Source organism: Populus nigra, chromosome 8 (assembly GCF_951802175.1).
Source record: "Populus nigra chromosome 8, ddPopNigr1.1, whole genome shotgun sequence".
In the NCBI taxonomy this organism is placed as follows: domain Eukaryota; kingdom Viridiplantae; phylum Streptophyta; class Magnoliopsida; order Malpighiales; family Salicaceae; genus Populus; species Populus nigra.
In genome coordinates, this window is record NC_084859.1 from 9,254,104 (window position 1) to 9,263,722 (window position 9,619).

General features: G+C 36.8%; 1 protein-coding gene across 5 annotated transcripts; it reads left to right on the plus strand.

Annotated features, from left to right (window-relative positions):
* The first annotated feature begins 782 nt into the window (after positions 1-782).
* LOC133701831 (GBF-interacting protein 1-like) lies at positions 783-9,183 on the plus strand. 5 transcript variants are annotated; one of them, XM_062125945.1, is made up of 9 exons: positions 783-1,227; positions 2,699-2,742; positions 3,518-3,780; positions 5,275-5,837; positions 6,455-6,794; positions 7,293-7,572; positions 7,750-7,842; positions 8,158-8,604; positions 8,724-9,183. In XM_062125945.1, exons 1-9 carry the CDS (start codon positions 1,005-1,007, stop codon positions 9,057-9,059), a joined length of 2,589 nt encoding a protein of 862 aa, XP_061981929.1. In that variant the 5' UTR covers positions 783-1,004; the 3' UTR covers positions 9,060-9,183. The 5 variants fall into 5 exon arrangements, with proteins under 5 accessions (XP_061981929.1, XP_061981930.1, XP_061981931.1 ...); XM_062125946.1 differs by having other exon boundaries at positions 5,278-5,837; XM_062125947.1 differs by having other exon boundaries at positions 784-1,227; positions 7,308-7,572.
* Positions 9,184-9,619: the final 436 nt, after the last annotated feature.

Below are 9,619 nucleotides of genomic sequence, written 5' to 3' on the forward strand. Positions count from 1 at the left end.
CGTCATAAATCACGTGTGAGTTGGCTAGTTAACAACATTACAAACAAGTTAATCTGCACCAACTACGACACAATTATCTGGTGAGCATCCAAAATCACGTTGTTGAATTCAAAACAATATGGAATTTGGTTAAAAAGGAATAAAAAAACAATGATGCACCGAATTGACAGGGTCAGTAAAGTTTAGACATCAAAATTGAAAGCCCACAACTTTTTTCATTAGAGGTGTTCATTTTCAGTTCGGTTCGGTTTTTATAAAAAAAAATAATCAAATCAAATTTTTTTAAAAAACCGAACCGAAACCGGTTCAAACCGACCTGTTTCGGTTTGGTTTTTTAGAACAAAAATCGGTTCAAATCAGTTTGGATCTGTTTTTCCGGTTTGGCTCGGTTTTTCAGTTTGGCTTGGTTTTGACTTGGTTTTTTTCGTTTTGGCTCGGTTTGGCTCGGTTTTTTTTCTGGTTTTCTCGGTTCGGGTTCGGTTTGGTTTTTTTGATTTCAGGTTTAAAAAACCAAAATCAAATTGAATCAGTTAATTTTTTTAAAATTTTAATTGATTTAATCAGTTTTTTTACAGTTTAGTTTTTTTAATTATTTTTTTAATTTTCTCAGATTAATCGGTTTGTTAATTTTTTTAAACATTGAAGAAAAGGGAAGAAAAACAAAAGAGCAAACATGGAAATAAAGTAAAAAAAAGGGGGCAAATCCGGGATGACAAGAAAGGGACAGCAGAGGGAGATGGATACGAGAGATTTTCAAAAACCCTCGTTCCAATTAAAGCAAAACTCATAAACATAACCCTCCCACCCCAACCCTTTTCTTCTTCCATAGCCCCTTTCTCTTTCCCTTTCTTTTCCCCTCCCCTACAATAAATTATTAAAAAACCCCCCAAAACCCTAACCCTAACCTCTCCCTATATCTCTCTCTGTATTATTACTATTATTATTATACCCAAAACATTTCTGATTACTACTATTTTAGTTTTCTTATTTGATTATCGAGAGACATGAGAGAAATGGTTGCTACACCTGATGCTACTTCTGCCGTTACTGGTGGTGCTGGTGCTGGTAGTGGACGACAGCAGCAGCATACACTGTCAGCGAGAGTGAGGAAAATTATACAATCGATTAAAGAAATTGTGGGAAATTTCTCTGATGCTGATATTTATATGGTCCTTAAAGAGACCAACATGGATCCTAATGAGACCGTTCAAAAACTGCTCAATCAAGGTCTGCGCTTTTTTTATTTATTCATTTTTTGCTGTGTTGACTGATGGTTGTTGTGCGTGCCTGTTTCCTGTGAGAAGTATTTAGACTTTGCAAGTTGGAAAATAACGGGCATATGCTAAAGAATGGTGTTTTTATTTTCCGGGTTCCAAGGGTTTTAGTTTTAAATACAAGTTAATTCTTTTTGGCATATGCTAAAGAATGGTGTTTTTATTTTCCGGGTTCTAAGGGTTTTAGTTTTAAATACAAGTTAATTATTTTTGGCTTTGGTTCTGGCGTTTTTGGCTTGTGTAATGGGCCTTTTTTTCTGTGTTTTTCCAGTCTGGAAGTTGAAAATTGATGGCCTCTATTGGGGTTTTCACTGTCACGACGTTATGTGTAGCTTTGCTGCGTTTTTGTGTGCTTTGGTGTTTGTGATGTGTTTTGAGTAGTGGTTATTAGGTGCTTTCTGTTGATGTTTTATTATAGAAGTGAGTGTGCAGTTCTCAATGTGCCAGGCTTGAAAAACAAATGACGTCTCAAAAGTTTGTTTTCGTCATGTTATCTTGGTCCATTGGAATTGCGTTGTGCTTGTTGGTATGAAATTCTTAACTTGATGGTTGTTGGGTCAAGAGTAAATTTTTAAGGCGTGTTTGGGGTTTTAGAGTGGAAAGGAAGGGAGGGGAACTATAGAAGAGGGTGAAAAGACCATCCGAGGTATATGATTTTTCTTTGTTTGGTGAGAGTAAAAGGGCGAGGTAAGAGGTAATGGTTATTAGCTCACGCATATGTTATTGAAGTAAAATTGTTTTCTTATAATATTGATTTGGAGGTTAATGATAATTGTTATATGTAGTAGAAGTCATCAGCAGATTGTTCTATGATGTGAGAATGCTGTCAGTGTGAGAATGCCAAAATTATAGTTCTATTGATGTGCATTTTCTGGAACATGATATTAATGTGATTGGCATGTTTAATTCATACTTTTGTCACAGCATTGGATGAAATCTGTCCGTTTTGAGTATCATTGTTTCATGATTATCTGCTATCCATATTTTCAGCTACTTTAATGTAGACTGCTCAATGGTTCATTATAGTTCATCATGCTTGGTCTGTGGTGCATCATCACCTAGCTATGTTCATTTGCTTATGGTCCCTGTCATGGAAGTTAGGTAAGTTGGTTGGTCATTAAGCTGATGCTCTTCAATGATGTGTGTGGATGTATCACTTGAGTTTTAGGGAGGTTAGGAAGATGGGTGTAGCTACCCATGACTTCTTTTAGAAAATGTCTTAGTTTGTTGGAAATAAAAATCTGTGTTTCTTGAACCTTCTTATTAGTCCTATGAAATGTTATCTTTGTGTGCTGTGATTTTTCCCTCTCTGGCTTGTGTTGGCTACCTTGTTGGTTTGGTCATTTTTGAAAGTGTATTTAATTTTGATGTGTTAGTTGTATAACCCTCTTATTCAAATGAATTTTATTTGATTTTCTTATCAGATCCGTTTCATGAGGTGAAGAGAAAAAGAGATAAGAAGAAAGGGGTATGATTTTGTGATCTTTCCTAATTGAATTCTGTCCTGTTGTCTTGATCATTTTTCCCAATTGATATTTATGCTATTTCTAATGTGATCTCATTTGTGAATTATTACTTATTGTAGTGGAGTCACAATATGCTTTATGCTTAACATTTGGAAAGTGCTGATCTGTTAAATTCTTCTCACATGATTTCCATCATCATTGATTGCTAGACATTTGATTCTATAAATTCATTAGAGTTTTGGAATTAACATCTGACATTGCATTATTTTCTGTGTTTTCAGATTGAAATTTTCTGCTTTATTATTATGTTCAATTAGTCCAATATGAACTTATTAGACCATGCCATTTAAGAATTTGCAACTGTTCACATTTAAGGAATTTGTCTCTACTACCTCTTAAATAATTATGCAATACAGGATTCAAGGAAATCTTATATGCAATTCAATTTGCAATTTCAAACATTCAAGGAATTTTTGATATGTCATATTGTGAGTTTTGTTGTTTGGAGAATATGTTCTCATAATTCTCGTATCTATGCTCTCTTGCATCACAATTAATTAATTTTTCTTCTGTCAAAAATTCTTAAATACATTCGGGTGAACAGCTGCTAAGATTGAACATAATTTACATGGATTAAGGTCTTTGATTAAAAGGTATACAATCCTGTTTCAAATTGAAGTTTAAGTGTATTGTTTTACAGTCATTGCATTAATTCCCGTGTCAATGCTTGCACTGATCTAACATTTTACTCATGAGTTTACATGCTTGTGGCCTCAGAGTATGAGTTACAGGGGTTCTGTGGATTCAAGAAAACAACCTGAGAATTTTGATCAAGGGATGAGACCCCGTACATTTTTGGATCACGATGCTCGACGAGGTCATACTCGAACTGATTCGATTGGTAATAGAGGAGTTAACAGAGAATTCCGTGTCGTGAGAGACAACAGAGTTAATCAAAATGCAAATAGAGAACCAAAGCCTGCTTTGCCACAAGGTTCAACATCAGCAAAGGAGAAAGGCAGTGGAGTTACAGAAAAAGGGTATGCCTTTTCAGGTTCTTTCACAAACTTTTCATGCCATTGTTTTTCTGTTTGTTTTCATTTACTTATGCTGACTGTCGTTCTTGGTGGCCCTATTATGCCCGAGTGCAAAATGCTAGTCTGGTAATTATTTTCACAAACCCTAGCAATCTTTGCTGGTGCAAAAGCGTTTTGTTTATATTTATCACATAAACATTCAAGCTTCTGAATTAAGACAGATTTGATATGATCATGACCTTAGTAAACCACAATCCTCAGCTTGAGAGCTTCCGTTCTACTAGCAATGGTCATGAAGTGACATTGTGAACTTAGTTATAGCTTATAAGTTTCACTTTTACAGTTAAAATAAGTAGCTGCTACATAACTTGGATAAATGTTAAATTTTACTTGTATTTTTTGGAAAAAGAAAGGCAACAAGCTCTAAAAGCATTGGCTGTCATCCAAGTGTGCAGGGTTCTGTTAATGCAGTTAGTGTTACTATTATATTATGTGTGTTTTCACCAACCTGAAAGCACATATGCAATCATGCCAAATTACTAGCGTTCCCAACCCACAACCTTAGCTGATAAGGAATAGTGCTAAAAAGCCTCAAAGTCAATGTGTTTCTAAGTTCCTAGGGTAGGTGCTTTTACCTAGGCTTACATGAGGTGGCCAATGAGCACCTAAAGTGCAGACCTCATCAGTTAATTAGGTGAGAAAAAGATAAATTCTCTGTTTTTGTTTATTTGGGAAAATATTCTCTCTATTTTGTTCAGTTCCTTTACTTTCTCTCACCACTCCTTTCCCCCCTTTCTGTCCACGTTTTTTTCCTAGACAAAACCGAGGGGTTTTATTTATTTATTTTTTTTTCAAATTTGAGCTGATAGGCTAATTTTATTTTCATGTAAAGCGCATACCTGTTCTTGGTGCCTAGATTCCAAGAGCTATTGGTGCTTTAGCACAGCTAGTCTCTTTTAAGAACTCTTAGCAGGAGAAGGGAGGCTAATCTTTTGGAGTTTCCGGAATTCAATTGACAATTATTCTGGTTTCAAACAGTGCATTGTAGATAATGAAGAAACCCTTAATTTCCACTGGGGTATTTCTTTTGCAAACTTAATGGAGCTTGGGTAAATAGGACTTTCAATGAGATATTGTGGAAAGGAAAAAAGAAAATGAGAGAATAGAGGATTTTTGGGTATCCTTTTAATGAGATATTCTTTCTCCATTTAGTTTCCACCTTGAAAGTTCTTATTATTTTGAGAAAATCTTTTGTTACTAGGGTTCTAACTTAGAAGGCACCGTAGAAAAAAAGGGAACCTGGTGACTATTATTAAAGAGTTGAATATCAACTTTTACTGAAAAAAGAAGCAATGCAGGAATTCCACTGTGGTTTTGCTTTGCATCATACAAGTGATCGTTCCTATGTTCTTTGCTATTGAATCATTATTTACTTTCAGTTGAAAATCCAACTGACTATTTTTAAGGAATTGAACAAGATCCTTATTTTTCTTTTAGCAGTTCAGCAGGAATTTCAAACAACTTAAAGCCTTCTAACACACGAAGTTCATCTCAAACTTCTAATGGGCCTACTGATCCTGAACCTAGATACAACAGAGACGCTAAGTCAAGGGTTGGTGATAGGAAAGTGGTATCAGAGGAAAAGCGATCTACAGCTTCTAATGCTACTACTTCACGGGCACAAGTGGTGAAACCCAATAATTCTCAACAACATGATGCATCGCTAGCTTCAAGCAATTCTGTTGTTGGGGTGTACTCCTCCTCAACAGATCCTGTGCATGTGCCATCTCCCGATTCTAGATCATCTGGTGTTGTTGGGGCGATTAAGCGTGAGGTTGGGGTGGTGGGTGGTCGCCGGCAGTCTGAAAATGCTGTCAAAGATTTGTCATCAAGTAATTCATTCTCAGAATCATTTCATCCTTTAACTGCAATATCTAATACCGATCAAGTCCGTCAAACTGCTGTGATTGAATCAATGCCCAGCGTTCCTGTTAACAGATCATCCTTACACAACCAGTATAACAGCAGGCCTCATCAACAAACTGTGGGTTATCCAAAAGGTTTTACATCTTCCATAAGCTCTTTTCTTAGATTATTGTCCTTTAAATTGTTCTTGCTGCTGTTTCGATAACAATAGTCTGTGATCACCTTTTCTGCTTTGAATCATCCATTTCTGGTTTTTTTTTTTGACATCTGAAAAGCACTCGTTATTTACATTAATCTACCCACTCATGGTTGTTATTATGGTGTGATTTCTATATGAACATAAGTACTATTATTGCAGCATGTGTTACATCACAACTGGGCTTTAATGATGCTATTTCTTCAAGGGTTTAGATTGTTGAGCATTGAATGTTGTCCAGATTCTGGAGTGTTTTAGAGATACTCCTTTGCTGCAAAGGGGCTTCGTACTTGAAAATTGATATAAATGGCCTAATAGGGTTTTGATATTAACTGTTAATTTCCCCTGTGCTTGATCTCATTCTATCATATTTCATTATTAATTTTAATGAATGAAAATTCTCCTGCTTTTTAATTTTAGTTGAGTTATTAGCTTCTTTCTGTAGTTTGTACACTTATAAGTACGAGGAACATTAATGAAAAATTGCAATGACTGGACTGCTCTACTTATTTTCTGAAATTTCTGGGACTTATTTAACCAAAAAATTTGGTGCAGCTTCACAGCACAATAAAGAGTGGAAACCAAAGTCGAGCCAGAAATCAAGTATTACTAGTCCTGGAGTTATTGGAACACCAACAAAATCCAGTTCGCCTCCCACAGATAATTCTAAGAGCATGGAATTGAATGCAGCTAATTTGCAGGACAAGTTTTCACGAGTAAACATTCATGAAAATCAGAATGTAATCATAGCACAACATATTCGAGTCCCTGAGAGTGATAGGTGCAAGCTGACCTTTGGCAGTTTTGGAGTGGAATTTGATCCTTCCAGGAATTCTATGCCTGGATTTCAAGCAGTAGGAATTTCAGAAGAATCAAACAGGGAATCTTCCATCAGGTCTGTTTTCTATTTTGCACAATCTTTTACATCTAGAGGTTTTGCAAATTAAGATATCTGAATTGGGAAAGCTTTGGAATGTTGTTGTTTCCATATAACAGTCTTCAGATGAGTTCCATACTGTCTATCAATGTGAATGGTGGTAAGGTCATTTGCTCTGAACACTCGCTATTGTTATTGTTCCTTTAGGGCTGGTGTCCATAAATTGGTATCTTCCTGTTGCAGTTAAATAAACTTATGCAAACAAAGTCAGAAATATTGCTGATAAATAATAATTAGGGTAAATTTAGTAATGTAATAGCATCAGTACAAGTATCCTATCACTTGAAGAGTAAAGATAGGAGTTTTCAAGTAGAAATGACAAAAAAAGAAAAGAAAAGAGAAGTGTGTTAAAAAAGCTGTAGAAAATTACATATTAAAAGCAGTTGATTGAACATAGTTAACATGAAAAATGCTATGCCAAGTTCAGTGCTCTAATTTGTGCTAAACATGAAATAGTAAATGTGATGGCAGTTTACCAGCATCTTGTCCGGAGTCTTCCAGTGAAGATGCACCTGGTGGCAAGCAGATTGAGTTGCTAGATGATCAAGCAAGAAATTCTGAGTCTGACTCTCCAGAAGCTGGTTTAGCTTCTGAACATCAATTGCCTGAGAAGTCATCAAGTCCTCCAGACTTGGATAATTATGCTGATATTGGTTTGGTTCGAAACAGCAGTCCATCCTCCGCTCCTTCAGAGTCACAACAGCAACAAGATCATCCTGAGTTACCAAGCTTTTCGGTGAGTTCACTCCTTGGATTAATGAAATGTTATATGCCAGCTTAAAATTAACGCTTAGCAAGTTGCTTTAGAGTGGTGTCAGCTTTTATTTGAAATAATAAAAAAAAGCAGTTTTCATTGCATGATCTTTTCCATACCTTTTTTTGTTAGCATTCTGATGTGATTGTGTGCAAGCAGGCATATGATCCCCAGTCTGGTTATGATATGTCATACTTCCGACCCCCAATTGATGAAACGGTACAAGGACAGGGTCAACCATCTCCACGTGAGGTAAATTTACCTGCTATAATACTTTTAGATGTGCAAGGTAGCATGCTTCTCTATATCTTCATCGCATATTAACTTGCATGCTTGCAAATGTGCACAAACCCAGTTTCCTTATTTATTGATGTGAATGGGTAAATAGCAGTTGTCAGTTTGGTTCTGCATAATTACATAGCGTATGTGGTGGTGGAAATTGTCTTTCCCTATAGACTGACACTCGGGGAAGCAATTGTGCTTTGAAGAAAACTTCCCTTTTTAGTCATTGTGTTATATTATATGGAAGTATGGCGTCATTTAATTTTCATTACCTTATGACTTCAGGCCTTAACCGCCCATACAGGCAACCACATTCCTACATCGACAATGCCCACAATGCAACAGCAGCCTCCAATGGCTCAAATGTACCCACAAGTTCATGTCTCACCTTTCACAAATCTCATGCCATATCGTCAGTTCATCTCTCCTGTTTATGTTCCACCAATGCCCATGCCTGGCTACTCTAGCAACCCTGCATACCCACATCCATCAAATGGAAACAGTTACATGCTGATGCCCGGAGGTGGTTCCCATCTTAATGCAAATGGCCTCAAGTATGGAATCCAGCACTATAAACCAGTTCCTAGCAGCAATCCTGCTGGTTTTGGAAATTTTACAAGTCCAAGTGGGTATGCGATCAATGCTCCTGGTGTGGTTGGAAGTGCAGCAGGTCTTGAAGACCCATCTCGGATGAAGTACAAAGATGGAAACATTTATGTTCCCAACCCACAGGTAAAAGTTCATGACAATCTGACTTTACATATGGTTGCTTTTATGGCTAACTGAGTAATTACATGAATTGGTCTGTCCATCACCTCTTTGTTGATTGCCTTTTACATTTGCTGTTGCAGGCTGAGTCATCTGAAATTTGGATTCAGAACCCAAGGGATCTTCCAGGCTTGCAATCGTCACCGTACTATAACATCCCTGGGCAAACACATACTGCGTATTTGCCATCCCACACTGGCCATGCCTCCTTCAATGCGGCTGCAGCACAATCTTCTCACATGCAATTCCCAGGCTTGTATCCACCTCCACAGCCAACTGCAATGGCAAGTCCGCACCATTTGGGTCCTGTTATGGGCAACAATGTTGGAGTTGGGGTTGCCCCATCTGCTCCCGGGGCACAAGTGGGTGCTTATCAGCAACCTCAGTTAGGCCATCTCAACTGGACAACAAACTTCTGAAGGTAAATGTCAAATCAAACCCCATAAGGGGATTCAAGTAGTTATAGAAATTTATTTTTCCTTGTGAAATATTTAACCTTTTTATCTTCTTTTATTTAATGCAATCAAAGTTCCATTTCCAGGCCACTTTCTTTCTTTCTTTCTTTTTTGCTGTCCTATTTAGGTTGCTTCTGTTTCCCATAATGTAGACAAACCATGCACATTGAATCAAAGATACAGATGTAGGCAAATATGGTAATAAAAAAAATGTTTCGTAAATTGTATACTGGTGTATAGTGTTAAACCCCATTGTATGTTCTTGCAAGTCAACACGATTGGTCTGTTCGTAAATGAAGTCCATAATTGATTGTCAGTTTTGTTGTAGCAGTGCTGTTCTTCTAACTTCCTAGTGCTCAAAGTGTGATCCAAACCGTCCGTATTGGTTACGAAAGCCTTTCTTTTGTGGTTGATTGTTGTTTGAAAACCCAATTTTGGGTCTCCAAATTTGGTGGAGTTAATTATAAATGAGTCTTAATAGTTTTTAGAAATGAATAGCTTAGCCCTTCTTCAATGAAAAAAAA